At 52.0% G+C, this 23,088-nt stretch overlaps 2 protein-coding genes and 1 non-coding gene across 4 annotated transcripts in view; 1 reads left to right on the forward strand and 2 right to left on the reverse strand.

Moving 5' to 3' along the window:
• SF3B3 (splicing factor 3b subunit 3) lies at positions 1-22,910 on the reverse strand. 2 transcript variants are annotated; one of them, XM_063945866.1, is made up of 26 exons: positions 22,731-22,910; positions 18,689-18,818; positions 18,118-18,444; positions 17,871-18,043; positions 17,527-17,668; positions 10,527-10,639; positions 10,203-10,340; positions 9,972-10,075; positions 9,630-9,795; positions 9,444-9,539; positions 9,187-9,259; positions 5,674-5,825; positions 5,436-5,591; positions 5,193-5,348; positions 4,897-5,040; positions 4,637-4,759; positions 4,397-4,551; positions 4,090-4,264; positions 2,849-3,054; positions 2,598-2,754; positions 2,388-2,513; positions 2,082-2,294; positions 1,460-1,558; positions 1,227-1,370; positions 999-1,103; positions 1-740 (listed from the first exon to the last, which is right to left on the reverse strand). In XM_063945866.1, the coding sequence occupies exons 2-26, from the start codon at positions 18,756-18,758 to the stop codon at positions 600-602; spliced, it is 3,654 nt and encodes a 1,217-aa protein (XP_063801936.1). In that variant the 5' UTR covers positions 18,759-18,818; positions 22,731-22,910; the 3' UTR covers positions 1-599. The 2 variants fall into 2 exon arrangements, with proteins under 2 accessions (XP_063801936.1, XP_063801935.1); XM_063945865.1 differs by lacking the exon at positions 22,731-22,910 and adding an exon at positions 22,498-22,680.
• LOC134971059 (U5 spliceosomal RNA) lies at positions 14,642-14,756 on the reverse strand. The gene has a single exon (XR_010190209.1). It is a non-coding gene; the product is annotated as a U5 spliceosomal RNA (small nuclear RNA).
• The window catches only part of COG4 (component of oligomeric golgi complex 4), a 117,780-nt gene continuing 117,523 nt past the window's right edge, over positions 22,832-23,088 (forward strand). The window contains exon 1 of the mRNA XM_063945871.1: positions 22,832-23,003. Coding sequence (XP_063801941.1) covers positions 22,881-23,003 — 123 coding nt within the window. The 5' untranslated portion in view covers positions 22,832-22,880. The remainder of the gene's footprint in view (positions 23,004-23,088) is intronic.

Genomic DNA, 23,088 nt, shown 5'->3' on the forward strand with positions numbered 1-23,088 from the left:
TTACAAAACATCTTTTATTGGCTTTCAGTCACACGGTCCAGACAAAAGCTGCCGCCTGCAAATATTCTGCCGGCAAGGACCACAATTAAAAAATGAGAACAAAACACAAACAAGGAACATATAAAACTATATTTACAACGATGGGCGCGGCAGGATTTAATGCACAGAGGGGCCGCTAGTTTACAATGCCCACTCATCCTACATTGGCCTTACAACGGTGTTGAGGCCAACCTACCACCACTTCAGTCCCATGCAGATTCCCAGTCCAAACAGAATCCAGTATATCCTGTAAGACATGGGTCTTCATCCTGTGGCCCTCCAGCTGCTGTGAAACTACACATCCCAGCATGCCCTGCCACAGTTTTGCTATTAAGGTATGCTAAAACTGAGGCAGGGCATGCTGGGATGTGTAGTTCCACAGCATCTGGAGGGTCGCAGGTTGAAGACCCATGCTGTAAGGGAATTCCATGACGGACTCCACCTCTTGGTGTGTAGTGCCGGAACTTGTGTCACAATCATTATTTACACTCACAGCCACAAGCATGATGGGAAAACGGGGCAGATCAGAGACAAGACGTGGCAGGGCCACTGGGGGCCGACTAGAAGGCGTAACGGGTACGGATATCTTCCAGTTTCTTGGAGACCTCCGGGGGCGTTCTATCTAGCTCCTCTGCTACGCTCTGCTGCTTTATTGGCTCCATGGAATTGAACTGCTCACACAGGTCTCCATCAATGACATTCTGAGGGGTGGAAGAGAAACCAGGGTGAAAACGCAACAATCAATCACATGCCAAGACTAGTACCCTAACCCTAATATGGATACCATAACCAAACCCCTCATTTAATGCTAACCCCTATCCCTAATAACCACACCCTAAACAGGCAGACTAGATCAGATTCTATGTAAGATCGCAGGTCAGTACTGCCATCTAGTGGCAACACTGAACACAAGGCAGCCAGCCAGGAATCGCCAGTGGTCTCCATATACTGCAACCCACCTTCACTGGGAAGTAGTAGGAGCGGAAGCTCAGGTGGTCTCGCCCACAAATCGGGGGATGCTCAGAGCGGAGGTGCATCTCCACGTGCTGGAAGAAGTCATGATCCTGTGACAAAGAGGAAATGGATTAAACAAGGTGATTGAAAATAGGCATGCTACATACAGATTATCACCCGTCCTATAAGGAGCAGACATGTGATCCCTACATTTTGTATCGTCACAACTGTACCTCGTGGGAAGTAAACGGGACCAGGATGCCGATGCCACCGGATAGTGTGGTATACACCAGAGACTCTGATCCGCCAGGAATCAGCGTGGTCTTCTGTAGTGACAGCACCGTCTCTCCTATGTGATAGTTCATGATCACCTCCGCCTATGAGGAACCACAGTGTTAGGAGCCATTCCCCCCCCCATGTACAAAAGCCCCTTCCAACTAAGCACCAATGTCAGAATAATAATTACCTTCTGAGATGCCCCATTGAGGAGCCCTCTGTCCCACAGAGCCTTGTTACCAGTAGGATCTTCATCAACGTCATCATTTATATTAGGAGGCAGCCGAACCTGTGGACAGAGGTCAGTCAGATCTGTATATGGGCTCTAAATGGTCACCCAAGCCCTAAAGCCTTGCATCCTATATAAATGCCCTAGTGAGCCCGCCGCAGGTTGCGTTTTCAGGAGTTCTCTGTGGGGAGTTAGTTCCTAACACAACCAAAACAGATGTAACTCAGCAGTCTACGCTTAAAGAAATCCGTAAATCACGACCTGCTGAGGGTGTAACGTATCAGCTATTGCCCCAGAGTTACAAAACCCAGTCCTGTTTGTTCCACAGTATTTTAAAGGTTTCATAGCAAACGAAATGCGATGATCTAGACCAGGCCTGGCCAACCTGTGGCTATTCAGCTGTTGTGAAACTACAAATCCCAGCATGGCCTGCCACAGTTTTGTTATTAGGGAATGCTAAAACTGTGGCAGGGCATGCTGGGACATGTAGTTCCACAACAGCTGGAGAGCCACAGGTTGTCCAGGCCTGATCTAGACCAGTCAGCTGCAGGTAGCGATGTCACCTAAAGGAACCAGAACTTACCACACAGATATTGCCAAACTTGTCCGCCCCAGCCACCGTATCATAGTCCAGCAGGCTGGAAGTGGTCACCCACCGAGGATGCGTGTCATCGGCAAATATAATAAGCTGGTTCTCATTGCGCTTATACCGAGCCCATAAGAAGCTCTCCTGTACGTCTGACAAAATAACGCGCTGTCCGATAGTCTGGATCCCCACAATGAAATTTGCAATATGCTGTGAAATGAAACAATTGGGGACACTTAATAGGAAAAAGAACAGCCGAAGGCTGCCATGGAGACTTCCGTTAGGTGGATGAGGCGCACTCACCTTGTTTTCACATTTACGCAGAAGTTTCTTCTTTCCCAAGTCATAAATTCTCAGCAATTTACCCACCCCTATCAAGACCCGCCCCTGAAAGGGCGCGATGGCGGCAGGAACTTCCTCCACGGGCGTCTGTCGGAGAGAAGAGCTCATTTAGTACGACACCGCAAACAGCTGCCCGACACGGATCCCTGTACGTGCAGGATCTCTACAGACCTTGTGCACAAACTCCAACTTCTCTCCATTGTTCACCAGCTTATACGTATAAACCAGACCACCGGCCACAGAGCGAGGGTTCAGGATCAGGTCCTTTGCCACACCGACCAGGACGTACCAGTCATCCCCAGTGTTACTGAACCGACACACGGCCACACTGCAACGGAGAGAACACAACATGCTTTTATAGTCTAGCAGGGACTGGGTCACAACTCCGCAAAAACTCACACGGGATCATATATCCAACCCACCTGAACGCAGCCTCATTCTGCTCCAGCTGCACCAGGTCCAAGGTGTTACCCTGGATGGCATTCATCACCCGGATAACAGATGCCCACTGGCCATTTCCAGCTTTCGGGGCTCCAAAGATGGACTCTGGCAAATTCTCATTCAGGAAAGCTGCGGCCATCTCAGCAGCCAGTTCCCGCTCATCTTCTCCTGCAGCCTCTACCATTTCCTACAGCAAATAAACAATGAGCTGAATACATCCCCTCTCACCTACAGGAGGCAGCACCTAGGTCCGAGTCCTGACCATGAACGCAGAGCTGTATATATCCCCCCTCTCACCCCTACAGGAGGCAGCACCTAGGCCCGAGTCCTGACCATGAATCAGAGCTGAATACATCCCCTCACTTACAGGAGGCAGCACCTAGGTCTGAGTCCTGACCATGAACGCAAAGCTGAATACATCCCCTCTCACCTACAGGAGGCAGCACCTAGGTCAGAGTCCTGACCATGAACGCAGAGCTGTATATATCCCCCCTCTCACCCCTACAGGAGGCAGCACCTAGGCCCGAGTCCTGACCATGAATCAGAGCTGAATACATCCCCTCACTTACAGGAGGCAGCACCTAGGTCTGTGTCCTGACCATGAACGCAAAGCTAAATACATCCCCTCTCACCTACAGGAGGCAGCACCTAGGTCCGAGTCCTGACCATGAATGCAGAGCTGTATACATCCCGTCACACACCTACAGGAGGCAGCACCTAGGTCCGAGTTCTGACCATGAACGCAGAGCTGTATACATCCCGTCACACACCTACAGGAGGCAGCACCTAGGTCCGAGTTCTGACCACGAACGCAGAGCTGAATACATCCCCTCTCACACCTACAGGAGGCAGAAACTAGGCCCGAGTGCTGACCATGAATCAGAGCTGTATACATCCCCCCTCTCACCCCTACAGGAGACAGCACCTAGGTCCGAGTCCGGATCATGAATCAGAGCTGTATACATCCCCTCACACACCTACAGGAGGCAGCACCTAGGTCCGAGTCCTGACCATGAATCAGAGCTGTATACATCCCCTCTCCCACCTACAGAAGGCAGAAACTAGGCCCGAGTCCTGACCATGAATCAGAGCTGTATACATCCCCTCTCCCGCCTTCAGGAGGCAGCACCTAGGTCCGAGTTCAGACCATGAACGCAGAGCTGTATACATCCCAGATAACACACGGCATATACAGCCTACGTACAGCTGCCCGTGCACCTACCTCTGCCATCTGCTGCTTGCGCTGAGCTTTGGTGGCCTCAGTGTACGCATTGTGATCTGTTTCGATAATGATCAAGTTGTTACTCTCAGGGTGGATAACAAACTTCCGTGGGGTGTACTGGAGAGGGAAAGCCACTTGGTTAAATACTGCTCCCAACTTCTCCAACGCCAAAATTCTGTCACAAGATAAATTAAAATGTGAGTAAAAAAACAAAAATAAAAAAGTTGTTACACATGTAATGTGGCACTAAATGCCTCTTCCAGCCGGATCGCCTGCTCTCCAATCGCTAAGACCCCATAAGACTGACCTCAGCGTGTTGGTGGAGATCGCTACAATTCCTTCTGGACACTGCTCAGAGGCGAACCCGGAGGCGTACTCCAGGGTCTCATAGGAGAGGGGCGTCAGGTGGAAGCGGGACTGGTAGGAATAGCTGAGCCAGGAGCGACTGGACATGGCTAGGACCTGAAATTTCACCAGGACGTTACATTATTATTCATAACGCTCTCCATGGCCAGACAGTATTAACAAGTCACGCGCATGTACTTACAGCCTCTTGTCCTTGCATCCTGACACGGAACAGCTTGACCGGCCGTGATCCCAGATATCTGGTTCTGGTATCAGACAGGTCACCGGTTACTGGGTCCAGCACGGTTCTGAGCAACACCCCATTCTGTAGCGAGAGAGTGAAAGGTTACATGGGTAGAAGGGGCCTAGCGGTCGCAGCTCTCCAAATAAATCAGATCCAGAGCTGTATGGACCAGACAATGGTCTGGGTTACAGCAGATCTTCCACCCAGATGTGTCTCACCTGAAGTCCAATGTTCAGGTACAGGAACCCAATGGAGCCTCGTTCTCCGAGCTCGTCCTGCCTTTCTGTGCCTCCCATTTCCACAATGCACAGGGCCTCTGGCTGGGCAGGAAGGGCCTGCATGCTGAGCGGCTGTAGACAGTCCTGTGGGCGGAACACAAAGCCGGTTATCCGTGAGCACACTGAACACAGACGTTTCCCAGCACAGCAGGGCTAGAGGGCTACAGGAAACCGTTCTGCAGGTGCCGCTAGCAGATACCGGTCAGCTACGGATGAGCCACACATGACAGACTTACCGACGGGTCCAGAGATATGATTCTGACAGTATTATCCACAAGACCCACGGCCAGAAAGCGGGAGCGCTGCTCCCCAGGAGGCACGTTAGCCAGGCTCATGCACACCACGTCCGCAGACATCTCCTTCCTCTCCGTGTACTCATTCAGCTGCCCGGACTGTGCGAGGAATACAAGGAACATTGGTGAGACGCAGGGCTATAGGCTAAGGCGACAGGGCGTAGAAAGCAGGAGTCCAGGACTTACGGGGTCCATCTCGAAGTACACAAGCTCCCCCCCAGTTAGAGCGATCACCACTTGGCGCTGGTTGACCGCGCACTTCACAATCATCTTCTTCCCAGGCGTTTTCCACTCATTGACTCTCTTGTCTGCACGAATGTGCCGGATGCCATCGGGATAGACCTGATGATGCCAATCAGAAGAATGCTTAGTAGCGGTAATACCCACCGGTACGTGGCATGAGAGACACGGCGCTAGTCCTCACCTGCACCAAGGCGTCCTCCCCCAGCAGAGAGCAGGACAGGGTTGGCGTTGTCCCGAGAAACCCAGAGTCCGTCACTTCTTCTACAGTTTCTCCGATAGAGAGTACCAGGGTGGCGTTGACGAAGGATACTATGATGTAGGCGTCGTACTCATCTGCAAGAGGGAAGGGCGGGAACAATACAGTAAGAATAAAGGGGAACCATTACCCGCTGTACCCCACAAGGTCATTATCCCCCAATACACATCAGTACAAGTGTAAGTCCTTGGTCATTCAGACTAGCGGCAGTTGCAGCTGGACGAGCAGTAACGCTTCATAACGGGACAAGCCGCTTTAATCTAAAAGATCAGAGATCCGTCCTTCTCCAAAGGAAGCCATTTACAGAGCATTAAATGGGGGCAGGTCTATGGTGAAGCAGCCAAACCAGTGGTGCAATGTACACTATGGGGTATATTCAATAGGAGTCGGATCCTTTCCGACATGCAGTTGTCGGAATGGATCAGACAACCCCTATTCAATGGACGGCCAAATCAGACTGTCTGATTTGGCCGTCCTGTCAGCGCAGCAGCGGCCAGGGGAGCAGAGATCGGCGGCCATGAGCGGGAGGGGCTGGCTGCGGGGGACATGTGTGGAGCCGCAGGAGGAGCTGGCAGCAGGAAGGGAGGTGCTGCAGGGGGAGCAGAGATCGGCAGCCGGCAGGAGGTGCTGGCAGCGGGGGAACATGTCTGCGGCGGCGGGGGGAGGCGCTGCAGGGAGAGAGATGTGCTGGCCGGGGACAGCCAGGCACCTCTCTCCCTGCAGCGCCTCCCCCTGCAGCCATGTCCCCCCGCCGGCCGCCAATCTCCGCTCCACTCGCACCACCGCTCCTCTCCTCAATACGAATTTAAGTCGGATTGAGTTTGTCAGAAAAGCCATTTCCGACAGAAGCACGTGGATCGGTGTCTATTCCGCCGATCCACGCGTTTTCGGACAAGTCGGGAATTCCCGACTTGTTGGAAAAAAATCAGCCCCTATTTCTGTCGGAAGCTGCCGTCTTTCCGACAAGACGGCAGCTTCTGAATTATTGAATACAGCCCGATTCATCCAAATCACATGGGCACTTTTATTCTCTAATATACATGTGCACCAGTAAGGCCACACTGTAACCCTCAGTACTACGCATCAGCAGGAGGAGGATTATATAGGAGAGACCAGGAAGTTGACGGCTGGTTCTTTGCAAGCAGTGCTACCACTGCAGGAGAGGTGTAGGGGGTTCTACGAGTCTCTATTAATATAACCACATGTGCCACTATCTGCGAAATGGTTCTGGCACCCTCTGGGAACAGCCCCTTCTGGCAAAGTTTGGGAGGGATGGAGTTCAATAAAAAAAAAAAAAAAAAAAGTCCTCCTTAAATATATTAATACTGTGAAACATTGCTTTGTATTAGAAACCTTGATCATCCATGTATTAATGCTTTCTAACATTAACATTTCAAAATTATTAGGTTTTGATAGGAATAATAAGCAGCAATAAATTGGTTTATTGATGTAAAATTAATCCTATTACATCTGAATATATGTAGATGGACAAAACATTAAAACATACAAAGTGCACTCAAACATAGAACTGAATGTTTTGGATTGAAATAAACATGATGGAGATTAAACCATGAAGTGTTTCTATGTATTGCAAGTTGTTTACCCTTAAGATTGTGGATGTTAGTTGTGGTTTTTTTCCTGTCCTATAGGATTGTTAGGGGAGGAGTTTGTGGCTATTTAGCTGATGCTAGGTAAATTTAGTACATCTGATCTGGTTCACCTTCCCTATATCTCTGTTGTGTGCGTGAATTTACTGCATTGGTTCAGCTCACTCAAATGAAGACCACAAGCAACAAGAGTGTGGAATACCACCAGGGCGGATTCCCTTATAACAGAAGGTGTAGAGTAAAGACGCTTCTACAGCCCCAGACTATCTTCTGAGGCCAGCTTCAGTTACTATTAAACTGGTTCCATAAACATGGTAGCCATAAGGCCTGGGGGAGGCCAGGAGAGGTCATCTGCGGGGATAGGACTCATACACACCTGCGTGTGTGGAGGGGGGTTATACCAGCACCTCCTCCACCAGCAACCACCTGTGGAAGAAAAAGAAAGGCTTGGTATTGGGAGGGTGTATCGCCAAGTACCAGCCAGAGTTAGTATGCGCTGTCAATGTATGGACGGAGATGACATGAAATCAAGAACCGCAGTTTCACCTTTCAGACACAGCGTGGAGGAAAGGACACCTGGGCTAGGACAGAGTGGAGAAAGTGGGTGGCATTTAACTAGGCCTGGCAGCAGAAGACAGAGGAGATGGGCACTCTGCTCTCTCAGCATCTAGACCCATAAACAGACACACACTTGGGTATGGTTACCTGCGTGAGTAGTGTTAGCACCTATTTATTGTGCATGCCTGAGTTACTAGTCTAGTGTGGTAACATCTAAAGAATGGGGCGCAGTCCTGGTCTGATGTTTCTTGGTTAGGTGGAAACCGTTACTAAAACATAACTGCAGAATATTGCTACGCAGGAACCAGGGATGGCGTGGCACTGCATCTGCCATCGCCAGAGGGGACGCCTTTCCTTCTGTCGGCTATGCATTGCGTGTGATAGAAGTTGCCTAAGCCAGACAGGAGGAGAATCTGCCCACTCCGACCGAGGCAGAGTATATCACACAGACAATATAATGTCCAACAACACGATGCGGCAGGAGAAACACCTCCCCCTAGGAGCCCCCAGAGCACAAATCAGGAGCATTCTACTGCTACGCTTCACTGATTGTGTAATTATCCTTTACCTGTAATCCAGGAACTATGAAGTAACACTGGACTTAGTGGCCGTGTGATGAAATGCCAACGGAGGATCACCACGCAATAAGCAGGTGTTACACAGTAGTGAGCACCGTATAACAGCATTGCACGCTATCTGTGTTATTGTAGCTGCATCCAGGGGGAACCCCTATGAACCCTGAAAGGTCTCATATTCCACCGCCAGATCCGCTATCTGCACGTAACAGTGGCCGAGCCAATAGTAAGAACAACGCAGCTTCTCCAGTCAGCACTGCAGACATAGGGGGCGGGATGTAATAAAGTCTGAGTTCAGTGGCCGCGCGGGATGCCGGCCTAACTGGGACCTCGTTTTATTTTAAAGGGACAATAATGTACACGGTACGTATTAGCCTTGATCATGATTGCCCCTTTAAAAAAAAACATCCGGGGTCAACCGGCATCCTGCATGGCCGCCAAACTGACTTAATTAGATCCTGGCCAAGATGTCATACTGCGTGGGGCATGCTAGTGTATTAGGAATAAAAGGAACAGGCGGTGCTCCGTGCCTTCACCTACAGCTCCTTCCTGCAATGTGCTCAGACACAGATGTTAGTTATTACAGAGATTAATGTTCTGCCCTGGTGATGGATACATGACCCCCCCCCCACCCATGGAGCCATGTGACATATCACTGGTATACAGTCCCCTACCCATCGTGTCAGTGCACTACATACCTTCTATATGTCTCCTTACTGTCCACACAGCATTGGGGTTACCGGGTAGCTCCGAGACGGCCATTTCCGAGACCTAGATAGAGACAGGAGACTTTTACTTGGCTGTAACAATACATTCCCCTTCGGTGTGGTGACTAGGGTGCCGGTCAGATTCTGCTATATTCTCCACGTCAGGTGTCAGAGAAGAGACATGAGAACTCATCACACTGCACATTCCGCTAGGAAACATCAATAGCAACCCGAGACTTCTTTCTCACCTCAAGCCCGTGTCTCAGAACCCTGAGAGAGGAACGTGGACCCCGGCCACAGGCCACATACAGCTGAGGAGTATCTTCATTGGCCAAGTCAGCAATCTAAGCAATGGACAGAACACATAATGTAAGCTAGAGACCACCAGACCCTCACACCCAACACAGTTCCCTCCGCAGAGGCCTCACACCCACCTGGCAGCACATGATGGGCGAGAGACTGTCCTGCTCATCCACCAGCACAAGGTTCTTCAGAGGCCGTGGCTGGAAGAAGAAGGTGTCTCCCTCTTCTAGGGGCATGGCGGAGGAGAACTCCGGCTCCTCGTCGTCATCACCCAGGTGAGCGATCTGGTAGAGGTAACTGTCGGGAAAGAAACTTTAACACACTGCCCAAACCGCCAACCATCTGACACGTACATATACAGGGAACCGTGCACCAGCCATGCACTCAGAGCAGGTTAAACAATGACTGCAGGCGTCCGTCATAGTATCACACATCACATGGACAGCTCCCTAACAGACATAATGGCCACTTACTGGTTCCCGAACTCTGAAGCCACAAAGAGAAAGCCGGTTTTCAGGACGCACATTGCGGCCGCCACCGGAACGGTATCAAAGTACTTCAGACGAATTTCTGTAACCTGAGAGAGAGGCACAGAACATTAGGGAACCACATCTCACGTCTCTGGATATAAGGCAGAAGAACAAGTCATCGGACAGCTCATACAGCCCCATAAGACATTCTCTGTGAATAGCGCAGATCCTCACCATGTCCTCGTCCGTCTCCAGGGTGATCTTAAAGATGTCCCCCTGCTCCGTTTGAGCCAGGAAGAAAAACATGGATTTGGTTTTGTGTGTGGCGGAGCAGACGAACACCATCCCTCGCTCCGGGTCATCCAGGTCATTCTGTGCAAATGGGGTAATGGTCAGTTAGCAGAAGTGAGAGATTCTTCTCATCTACCCCCAACCTCCCGCTAAGCAGCTGATCAGAACCTTTACATTCTCTCCAGGACTCAGTCAGAGAAGAGACATGAGAATTCATCACCACCAGCTGCCTGTACACAAGTCATAGTGGGCCGTGGACCAACTCACCCTTCTCCTGGGAATCGGGCATCGAATATCTGGCTGGTCACCAAAGTTCTTGTATGTAATGTAGTTTTCTGAGCAAATGAGGACCCCGCTGGGACCGTCTGACCCTCCAGGAACTGCAGAAGATGGGGTTAAATCAACAGGAAAATCACATTTCAGGTCAGGAAAATAGGATTTTGGTACTTACCAGGTAAATCCTTTTCTTTGAATCCATAGGGGGCACTGGAGTACTCTTGGGATATGGACGGGCGTGGCCGAACAAGGGCACTGAATATTTAAATTTAGGACCCTCCCCCCCCTCCATATCCCCGAGTACCTCAGTGTACTCTCTCAGTGTTTTTTACTGAGCGAACAGGAACGATATAGAGAGGTTGACAATGGAGAATACCTATAACATAACGGACAACAACAATGTTGACCCATAACCTTACTGTCAACTAAACAGTTGACACCATAACCGATAGAACTTTATAATTTGAACCAATCGGTGAAAATGTGTTACCATAAGCTCCTCTGAGCTTAATATCAACCAAGTAAAACTTGTTACCCTAAGCTCCCTTGAGCTTAAAACAACCCAGGTAAAACTGCTCTGGGTGGGCGTCCAGTGCCCCCTATGGATTCAAAGAAAAGGATTTACCTGGTAAGTACCAAAATCCTATTTTCTTTATCATCCACTAGGGGTCACTGGAGTACTCTTGGGACGTACCAAAGCTTCCCTCGTGGGCGGGAGAGCTGTTTGATACTTGTAACAGTAGGCAGCCCAAAGCTAGATGCTGATGGCGCCACCATTCATAACGTGTAAACGTGCACAAACGTGGAGCACTGAAGGCTATGTAGCCGCGTCGTAGACGCTCCACGACCCGCTGGGTCTGACATTCCCACAGAACCTGTGGGATGAGCTATTACTGACGTAGGCGATTGTAACTTAGCCTTAAAGTAAGCCTGACTTGTAGACATTATTATCCAACTGGATAATATCTGCTGAGAAACTGGCTAAGCCCAGTTGGCAGCATCATAGAGAACAAACAACGTATCCGTATCACCTACTGTAGACGTTCGGGACATATATAAACGCGTAATGCGTGTACCACATTCAGAATTCTAGAATGTGCTTTCCACACAGGAAGCACTATTGGTGTGAAGAATACGAAAGCGGAATTAGTCCGAAGATCTGCTTTGTCATGAGAAAACTCAAATACGGTGGCTTAGAATACAAGGCACCCAAATATGAAAACACAACCCTTGCCGAAGCCAAGGCTAGAAGACAAATGTTTTCCAAAGTGATAAACTTAATTCCCCTTTGTTGTAAGGGTTCAAATATGAAAACTGTAAGAAATCTGAACCCAACCTCAAGCCACCTGGCGCTATAGGTTGGATAAATAGAGTCTGAACTTTGATGACACCTTGTAGAAAGGTGTGTACAGACGCAATAGAGACGCAATAGAGGCAAACATCTTTGAAAATAAGTTTACCATACAGATACCTGCACACTCAGTGCAGATAAACGCAGTTTTCCATCCCACCCCGTTTACCAGAATAATACGGGTAACGTGAAGGATGATGTTGGAAACTTCCGAGCTTTACCACCTATGTACGCATATGAAATTTTGTAATAATGAGCTGCCTTAAGCGGCTCGTAACATGGTTGGTATAACCGTTACTGTAATGCTCTATTTCTTACGAGGGCGGTATGAACTCTCACCGCGTCAACCGCAGCTACGGTACATAGGTAATAGGTACATATGAATTATGGGTAAAAGAACGTTCCCTGATGTAACAGGTTGGACGTATTATGAGCGCCAAGATCGTGTGCAAGTATTCCTTGGATATTCGAGAAGCAAACTCTCGGAACCCATGAGAGATCACTAGTATGACTGTGACGTGTTACGATCCGTTTTGGCAACGGAGAGAGAGAGAGAGAGAGAGCAGCGGAAAAAAATGGTGGAGTTAGATACACGATGCTGAATCACCACATGAATGCGAGAGACTCCACCGCCACTGCCCCTGTTACACATACTAAGCTTTTGTAATTGTGGCGAGATGCCATCATGTATACCTGAGGGTAACCTTCTTCTGTGGACTCACATAGGAAACACCTGTGGATTTAATGTCCAGATTTCAGGATCTAAATCCTGACGAGTGAGATCATCTGTGTGACAGATGTCCACTCACGGAATGAACGTAGTTGACATTCTCACATAATGGTGTTCTGAGCAATTGAGGATTTGAGTTACTTGCCGCATTGCCATGCGGCTTCTTGGTTCTCCCTGGTTATTGTGTATGCAACTGCCGTTGCCTTGTCTGACTGCCCCTGGTCAGACTGAAAGCGAAGCATGTATTGCATTGTAAAATGCACGGAGTTCCAGGACATTTATCGACAGCAATCTGTCGTGATCCGTTTTAGAACCTTTGTCGCTGATCTTGTTTAACTACAAATCCTGACCCTCTGCGACTCTCGTCCAGAGTATATACACCCTTGTCCCTCTGTGGGAAACGCGAGTGAAGGGGCGAACTAAATTGAAAACACATCTTTATTCTTAATAGGTGAATACACCAATGTACCGCTAGTGTGCGTGTTTTGCACTAATTACTAGATGTACATTTGTTCTTGCTGGTGTAGTAAGTAAAAGTCTTTGATTTACCGTATTTATAATCTTACCTAGGAATTGACATCGTTTAGACGGAATTAGATGCGATTGTTTTCGAACTTGATCTGCTACCGCAGTATACCTTAGTAGCGCAAGTTAGAGGAACTTTGTTGAGACAGAGTTCTTATGAGCAGATCATCTAAGGTAGAGAAACTCTGTTGAGACAGAGTTCTTATGTGAGATGAGCTATCATCCCCAACATAACTTTGGTAAATACCCGAGGCGATAAGCAACGGTAGACCTGAAATGGATAATGGTTGTGGCGATTTGCAAACGCTAGAACCTGTGAAGATCAAACCGGAATGGGTAAATACGCATTGTGAAGATCAAGTGCCATTATGCAACTTTGTGCTCCAATAAACAAATACTAACCGCAGAAAATTCATTTTCCCACTGCAGTAAGTGACCTGCTGATTGAGATTGCGACAGAGCCGTCTGGTTTTGCTCAAACCGAGGGAATATGTAACCCTGACTCTGTTGGTATACTACTGCTTGGCTTATAAAGACAGCTGAAACCCAGCAGAGACTAAATGGCAACCTGCCAAACCGGTCGACAGAGCCAGTATTGTCCTTTAATCTGTAAATAGCTGAGACATCCATGAATTGAAGTCTGGAAACCCCTCAAAAGTAACATGTAAAGACGCGCTTCCACAATTGGAAAAGAGGCCATCAAACCACTGGCTTGCTGACTGTAGCGTCCTGACGTTACAAGGCGTGACTGTTTTGTACAACCGCCTTTGAAAAAACTGAAGTCTAAAGGGATTAACCGCCGGTACCAGTATTCCGTTTTGATACTGGATGCGGTAATGGCTGAATATCAAATTTAGGACCAAACAAGCTCTGTCCTAGTCGTGCTGAACTAGCTACGATGAAAAACAGGCGTTAGTAGAAGCTTTACAGATATACTCTGCAGCCTCTTAACAGTGATCTCATAGCTTCCATACCTAGAGACTAATGACCCAAATGTATCTTGGGTCTTTATAGAGTTTAACACAGACGCATTTGCCAATGGCGGATCGCGTTATTTTGAAAACGATTAAATAGTGATCAAAGTCCACTAATTTTTTTTTTTTTTTTCTAAAAAAACAAATGGAGACCTTGACTCACTGGTTTTTAGCAATCTATGTTGTCAAAAACCCCGCACTATATAAGTGCTGGTGTAATGCACCCTTCTCACTTGTAGTTATTGTGCGAGATCTGCATTAACCCTGGTACCCAAAGGAACTTGGCCCTTTGAAAAGACTATCTTTAGTTATAGCAGGCGGAGTACTTCCGAGACTCCGATGTTACCGCTGTTTTAATTTGAATTGCCAATGCTTAACATAGGACCGTTAAAATTATTTTTAGTCTGCGCTAGAGCCTTACTAGCTATGCAGACTGACACCACAATAGGCAACAGACAAACACTTGCACTACTTATTGAAGTCCTTATGTGTCATATATATATTTTTGTTGCTGAAAAGCATATTAAGGCCAGCCGTAGCCAGGCATCAAAAAATTATATGAAACTCATGGTTATTTCTCTCTACGGACATCTTTAGCAACAGGCGAAAGATTTATTAGATCTGAAGAGAAACCAGAGTATTCTTTATGTGAAAAGCAGTTCACATGTGCAATCCGAACTAAATTCCCACTAACACCCCTTTGCCTCTGGTGGCTTAGAGATGTAGGGCAGGAATGTTCTAGAATTATTGAAACCTGAACAAAAATTCCCACTAACACCCCTGCGCCCCCTTGTGGAGCAGAGGTGTATGGCCGGAATGTTCTGGAATTATAAACTGGAAGAAACTGTAATGATTAAAAATGGCCCCCCATGCCATGCATACACTGAAAAGCACAGGACCTGCTGCAGTGTTAATATATATAGACTTAATAGCCTATTATACAGGTAATATAGGCTTAATAGCCTATTAAAGTGTGATAATCACATTCCAGTTAATAGAACACTTATTACATTATATGGCAGCCTACAGAAAAACAGGAAGCATGCCATTCATACAATTAGAAACATATTTTAGGACATGATCTGTTAAAACTATGTCTTATTAACCCATGCAGCCTTGGTGCTGCTGCTATGGGTATTTACTCCCCCTCACCCCCGGTAGTCTCCCCCATGTTACCTGCAGCGGACGGGAGCGGGTGCAGGGAGAGCAGGGGAGCGCTGTGTATAGCGCCGGGGAGCCGTCCGGAAGAGCGGGCAGCGCCTTCATACATCAGTGTGCGGTGTCAGCGCTGGAAGAGCGGCCGGCGTCTGTGAGTGACGTGCGGCCGCTCTGTGCATCTTAGAAAGCGGGAACTTAGTTCTGGCTCGGGCGGCGCCTGTCCTACCTCGGTGCCGGGTAATCAGCGCTGTGAGAGCGGCCGGCGTCTCTGAGTGACGTGCGGCCGCTCTGAGCTTCTAGCGTAGTTAAGCGGGGCATATCAGCGGCGGCTTCAGCGGCGGCAAACACCCACACAGCAGGGCGGCAGCGTGAGCTGACCGCCCAGACACCCCACCATACCTTGCCGCACCTCCTGTAAGCTCCGTCCAGCATGTGACGGGGCTTTCATCCTGGCTGTGACGGAGCTTTCTGTCAGCTCCGTCCAGTGTCAGACCTTGTGACTTCCATAGCGGCTGTGCGTATGAGCTCCCCCTGCTGTGAAGCCGGACGGAGCTCCGTATGAGCAGGAGGCATTAACCCCTACATAGCGGGGCGGCAGCCTGCGCTGACCGCCCCGTTTCCCCAGCCTACCTTTCTGATCATGGCTGTGACGACTGCCATTCCATAACTCCTGGCTGTGACGGGGCTTTTTGTGACTCATGGCTGCAACGGGGCTTCTTTGTGTAAGCTCCTGTCAGCTCTGTAGTCTTGGCTGTGACGTCTATCTCCGTCCAGCTCCAGTCAGCTTCCAGTAATCTATGGCTGCGACGGCTTCTTTTGTGCAAGCCCGTCCAGCTTCCTAGTCCTGGCTGCTCTTTGTAGAAGCAGTGGGCTGTCTGTGGCTGTGAGGGTGCTCTTCGTGAGGACCGACACGCCATGCTGTCTGTGGCTGTGAGGGTGCTCTTTGTGAGGACCGACACACCATGCGCTGCCCGTGCAGCGGCACTATCCCGGACCCATGTTTTTCCAGAAACTGGGAAGGGATGTGCTAAGTGTAAAAATAAAAATTAAAAATAAAAATTAAAAATCCAAGTGTGGCTATACCACAAGCCTTGTTCGTGCTGTGAGCACCGAAAAAACACTGAGAGAGTACACTGAGGTACTCGGGGATATGGAGGGGGGGGGAGGGTCCTAAATTTAAATATTCAGTGCCCTTGTTCGGCCACGCCCGTCCATATCCCAAGAGTACTCCAGTGACCCCTAGTGGATGATAAAGAAATGAGGAATTCCTGAGTTACCGGCTCCCCCTCAACAATCAGTCCGAGGAGAGGAGAAAGGATCTCCCTACATGGACCATTAAACACTGCAAGCCCATCAGAGTATTGGATGAGAGCAGTAAGTGAGCTTCCCTCATCTTCAGTCACCTCTCCCAACTACACATAATAGGGCAATCCATATGCATCTGGGGAGGTGACCACATCCTAGATATAGTGACAGAGGTCACGCATACGCCAGCCCTCACACTGTGCTTCCCTGCACTCATGTCCTGCATACGCCAAACCCTCCACCCAACGTCACACATAAGCCAGCCTCGGCCCCTCACTCTGCCTCCCCCTGCACCCATGTCCCAAATATGCCAGCCTCAGTACCCCACCAAGCTTCCCGCTGCACCCATGTCACGCATTACGACCAGCTCTCATTGTGCCATCCTGCACCCATGTCCTGCATACGCCAAACCCTCCACACTATGCTCCCTGTATACGTCACCCCTTAGCCTCCCTCTGCACCCACATCCTGCATATGCCAGCCCTCAGCACCCAAATCCTACATACGCCAACCCCCCCCACCCACTCTGCCTCCCTCTACACCCACACACGCCAGCCTCAGCACCGCCCCCTCCCACCACCACTCTGCTTCCCCCTGCACCCATGTTACACATATGCTGGCATCAAACGCCCCCCCCCCCCCCCCCCCCCCTCACGTCCTGTATACGCCAGCCTCAAACACCCCCCCCCTCACTGTGCCTCCCAGCACCCACACCCTGTATATGTCAAATCCACTACATTGTGCCTTCCCTTGTACACACGTTACATATACACCAGCCTCAGCCCTATGTTGCACCATGCCCAAATGCAACAGTCAAAGTTTCAAAAATGATTGCAGATTTTTGAAAATTTCAGAGATTTAAAGCAGCAATTTAGTTTTGCTTTTGAAGAAATCTGTCTCCTTCCATCCTGCAGTGAGATGGCTGCACCCAGGCTCTTCCCAGCTCACCTGTAATTAGGAAGTTGCCGTGCTCCTCCAGCGGCTCACTGTATTTACGCACCACGTGGTTCAGGCCGAGGTCCAGTTCATAGAAGGTCAGCGTCTGCTGGGTGTTTGCTGCAGCTTCTCCAGTTGGGTCATTATCCGCTTCCTACAAACACAGGACATCCAGTCGTTACTATAAGCACATCATACACAAAGCAGAAACTGCTACCTGACCCCCCCCCACCGATCGTCAGAGAGATACTTTCTCCAATGAAGAAGTCAGAGAAGAGACATGAAAACTCATCATTATGAAGGGGAAAATGCTCTACACACCACTGTGCCACTGCCATCACAGCCTAGCAACTCACCTCATAGTCCATCTCCAGACAGGCAAACATGGGGTTCTCAAAGCCCACGTCTACCCCCACCACATGGTACACCAGGGTGTTGGCCTTGTGAGCTTCTAGCGGGGAGGAGATGGTGAGACGGGCAGCTGCGTCTCTGTTCAGAATATACACCAACTTCTGCTTCTCAATGGCACCTGCGGGCAACATGAAACAGTCAGAGGCCAGGATATAGAGCAACGGGCTCCCTACCCCATGCAAAGTCACTCACTGATCATCACAGCTCTGCCCTTGGGGTCCACCGCCAGGAACTGGCCCGGAACTATCCTGCGACACCCACTCTTTCCGAAGGTTTCCTGGTGGATCTTCTCAAACATGTTTTTGGAAGGGTGGTACTCCAGAATGATGATACGGCCAGAGTCGCTGCCCACCACAATGTAATCTTTAGTGCCTCCGGTCAAACGGAAGGCCATGAGGGAACGTATGACCCCAAACACCTCCACTGTCAGCAGCGTGTGCACTTTACCGGTGTTGGCATCAGGCCGAAGCAACTCCACGATCTTACCCCGGGACACAACAATCTCTTGTAGTTTGGTCCCTGTACAAGGAAAGGAGAAACATTAGAGTGAGAACGGCCAGCTGAGGGGAAACCCAAGGGTCGCAGAAGGCGCCTGAGAGCAGTGGGGTATCCCAGGCATTAGTGCTACCGTGCAGCTTCCTTCTCACTCAGAGCTCCAACACTCGGGTTACTCCGTGCCTATAGCAGGAGGCTCCTGGGAGGGGAGGGGCGGGCACAGATATACCCTATACACGTACCAACAAACATGGCTGATATACATTACCTGAGAAGTTTCCATGGATGGCAAAGCTGATGCCCGTGGCTCTCTGCAGCGTGATGTTGTATAAAAACATGGTCGCTAGCGGTCCTTATCAGCAGTCGGGTGAAAGGGATTAATTTTTTGCCACAAGCCACTGAAAAAACAAAAAAACAAAAACAAACCAGATTTAGTATGATTAACGGGTAGAAGTCCGGCCTTATACATAACACATGGCTAATTCCCCCGGACGCTCCTCAGAGATAATCTGTCTCCAGTGATGTCAGAGAAGAGACATGAAACTCATCCTTGTGAGCGTCAGACGTGATGTAACACAATATCCTGCCTATAACCTACACCGCAGCCACATGTCCTGCAACCTGCACGTCACCCGGGAGTCACCGCAATACACACACACACACCACATCACCCCGAACACACCCGGAGTCACCCCCAATACACAGAGCATCACCCCGCACACACCCGCAATACACAGAGCATCACCCCGCACACACCCGGAGTCACCGCAGTACACACACCCAGAGTCACCCCCAATACACAGAGCATCACCCCACACACATACACACGTGTCACCCCCAATACATACACCGTCACCCCGCACACACACACCTGGGAGTCACCCCCAATACACACAGCATTCACCCCGCACACACACCCGGGAGTCATCGCAATACACACACAGCATCACCCCGCACACACGCCCAATACAGAGCATCACCCCGCGCACACCCGAAGTCACCCCCAATACACAGAGCATCACCCCGCACACACCCGGAGTCACCGCAATACACACACCACGTCACCCCGCACACCCCCCTGCACACACCCCAATACACACAGCATCAACCAGCACACACTCGGGAGTCATTGCAATACACACACACCCGGAGTCACCCCCAATACACAGAGCATCAACCAGCACACACTCCAATACACACAGCATCAACCAGCACCCCCCCAATACACACAGCGCCACCCGCACCCCCCAATACACAGCGCCACCCCGCACCCCCCCAATACACACAGCGCCACCCCACACCCCCCAATACACACAGCGCCACCCCACACCCCCCAATACACACAGCGCCACCCCGCACCCCCCCAATACACACAGCACCACCCCACACACCCCCAATACACACAGCACCCCCCCCAATACACAGCACCACCCCGCACCACCCCAATACACACCGCACCACCCCAATACACACAGCACCACCCCCCAATACACAGCGCCACTCCGTACCCCCCCATACACACAGCACCACCACCCCAATACACACAGCGCCACCCGTACCCCCCCCATACACAGCGGCACCCCCCCAATACACACAGCGCCACCCCGCACCCCCCCATACACACAGCGCCACCCCCCAATACACACAGCGCCACCCCGCACCCCCCCATACACACAGCGCCACCCCCCCCATACACACAGCGCCACCCCGCACCCCCCCAATACACACAGCGCCACCCCGCACCCCCCCCAATACACACAGCGCCACCCCGCACCCCCCCCAATACACACAGCGCCACCCCCCAATACACACAGCACTAACCCGCACCCGGCCCAATACACACAGCACCACCCCCATACACACAGCGCCACCCTGCACCCCCCCCATACACACAGCGCCACCCCCGCACCCCCCAATACACACAGCGCCACTCGCACCCCCCCATACACAGCGCCACCCCCCCTATACACACAGCGCCACCCCGCACCCCCCATACACAGCACCCCCCCATACACCCCCCCCGCACCCCCCAATACACACAGCGCCACCCCCCCCAATACACACAGCGCCACCCCGCACCCCCAATACACACAGCGTCACCCACCTCAATACACAGAGCATCACCCCGCACACACCCAGAGTCACCCCCAATACACACAGCATCACCCCACATCACCCCTCGCACACCCGGGGGGTCACCCCGCGTCCCTGCAATGTCCCCTCACACACTTGGGGGTCACCCCGCGTCCCTGCAATGTCCCCTCACACACCCGGGGGTCACCCCCAATACACACACTGCGTCACTCTGCGTCTCTGCACTGTCCCCTCACACACCCAGGAGTCGCCCCCAGTAGACACACAGCATCAGCCCGCATCCCTGCACTGTCCCCTCTCACACACCCGGGAGTCACCCCAACACACACATAGCACCACCCCACTTCCCTGCACTGTCCCTTCACACACCCGGGAATCACCCCACGTCCCTGCACTGTGCCCTCACACACCCGGGAGTCACCCCAATACACGCACATAGCATCACCCAGCGTCCCTGCACTGTCCCCTCACACACCCAGGAGTCACCCCGCATCCCTGCACCGTCCCGTCACACACCCGAGGGTCACCCCAATACACACACAGCGCCACCCCACGTCCCCTCACACACCCGGGAGTCACCCCAATACACGCAGCACCCACCCCAATACACACAGCGCCACCCCCCCTATACACACAGCGCCACCCCGTACCACCCCTATACACACAGCGCCACCCCGCACCCCCCCCCAATACACACAGCACCACCCCCCCAATACACCCACCTCAATACACAGAGCATCACCCCGCACACACCCAGAGTCACCCCCAATACACAGCATCACCCCTCACACACCCGGGGGTCACCCCGCTTCCCTGCAATGTCCCCTCACACACCCGGGGGTCACCCCCAATACACACGCTGCGTCTCTGCACTGTCCCCTCACACACCCAGGAGTCGCCCCCAGTAGACACATATCACCCCGCCTCCCTGCACTGTCCCCTCACACACCCGGGAGTCACCCCAATACACATAGCACCACCCCACTTCCCTGCACTGTCCCCTCACACACCCGGGAATCACCCCACGTCCCTGCACTGTGCCCTCACACACCCGGGAGTCACCCCGCATCCCTGCACCGTCCCGTCACACACCCGAGGGTCACCCCAATACACACACAGCGCCACCCCACGTCCCCTCACACACCCGGGAGTCACCCCAATACACGCAGCACCCACCCCAATACACACAGCGCCACCCCCCCTATACACACAGCGCCACCCCGTACCACCCCTATACACACAGCGCCACCCCTATACACACAGCGCCACCCTGCACCACCACCCCAATACACCCACCTCAATACACAGAGCATCACCCCGCACACACCCAGAGTCACCCCCAATACACACAGCATCACCCCTCACACACCCGGGGGTCACCCCGCTTCCCTGCAATGTCCCCTCACACACCCGGGGGTCACCCCCAATACACACACTGCGTCTCTGCACTGTCCCCTCACACACCCAGGAGTCGCCCCCAGTAGACACATAGCATCACCCCGCCTCCCTGCACTGTCCCCTCACACACCCGGGAGTCACCCCAATACACACATAGCACCACCCCACATCCCTGCACTGTCCCCTCACACACCCGGGAATCACCCCACGTCCCTGCACTGTGCCCTCACACACCCGGGAGTCACCCCGCATCCCTGCACTGTCCCCTCACACACCCAGGAGTCACCCCGCATCCCTGCACCGTCCCATCACACACCCGAGGGTCACCCCAATACACACACAGCGCCACCCCACGTCCCCTCACACACCTGGGAGTCACCCCAATAGACGCACATAGCATCACCCTGCGTCCCTGCACCGTCTCCTCACACACCCAGGAGTCACCCCGCGTCCCTGCACTATCCCCTCACACGCCCGGGGGTCACCCGAATGCACACATCACTCCGCGTCCCTGCACTGTCCCCTCACACACCCGGCCAGAATCCCCCCCCACCATATGCTCCAGGTGATTCGGCCTAGACCCACCCTGTGCGATAAATGGGCGGCGGGGCAGGCTGGCCGGGGACGGCCGCGGTGCGTGGGGGAGAGCGGGGCGCTGTCGGGCGGCGGATGAAGCGGATCGCGGGCGGATGCAGCACGAAGTCACTCGGCCGCCATCTTCCTTCCCGCCGCTTTCTAGGCCACGAGCCGGCCTGAAGCCCCCGCACAGCTGCCCTAGCCGCGCCTGCTGCGGAGTGCGAACACCGGCGTCTTCTTACCTGCACTCACCGGCCGCTCCGCTTCCTTCCCTACTTCCTCCGGAGCGCTCCCTCCTCACCGGCACCGAGCGGGCAGCTGAGCGGCAGCCGCAGGAGGGCGCCGGAAGTGACGTGTCAGCGAGCAAGCCGGAAGTGACGCGGCATGTCAACATGGCCAGCTCGCTGAGCGGTTACCGGGGAGACGGCTGCTCTGCGCTGAGCATGGAACAGATCCGCTCCCTCACCGATCTGCAGGAGCTGGAGGAGGCCTATGAGCGGCTGTGCGCGGAGGAGGTGACCCGGGGAGGGGCTATGTGCGTGGGGGCCGCCATATTGCTGCCTCAGCTGGTGTATGTCAGTGGCTGGGTGACAGGACTGG

Source organism: Pseudophryne corroboree, chromosome 11 (genome assembly GCF_028390025.1).
Source record: "Pseudophryne corroboree isolate aPseCor3 chromosome 11, aPseCor3.hap2, whole genome shotgun sequence".
Classification (NCBI taxonomy): Eukaryota; Metazoa; Chordata; class Amphibia; order Anura; family Myobatrachidae; genus Pseudophryne; species Pseudophryne corroboree.

What these genes read in the sequence shown, in the direction of transcription:
- SF3B3 (XM_063945866.1), bottom strand. Translation starts at nt 18,758, where the DNA reads ATGTTTTTATACAACATCACGCTGCAGAGAGCCACGGGCATCAGCTTT. An exon ending in GTCTGGAGATGGACTATGAG is followed by an intron (nt 17,669 to 17,870) that starts GTGAGTTGCTAG and finishes CTGTGTTTGTAG; the next exon opens with GAAGCGGATAATGACCCAAC. An exon ending in TCCCGTTTACTTCCCACGAG is followed by an intron (nt 1,104 to 1,226) that starts GTACAGTTGTGA and finishes TCTTTGTCACAG; the next exon opens with GATCATGACTTCTTCCAGCA.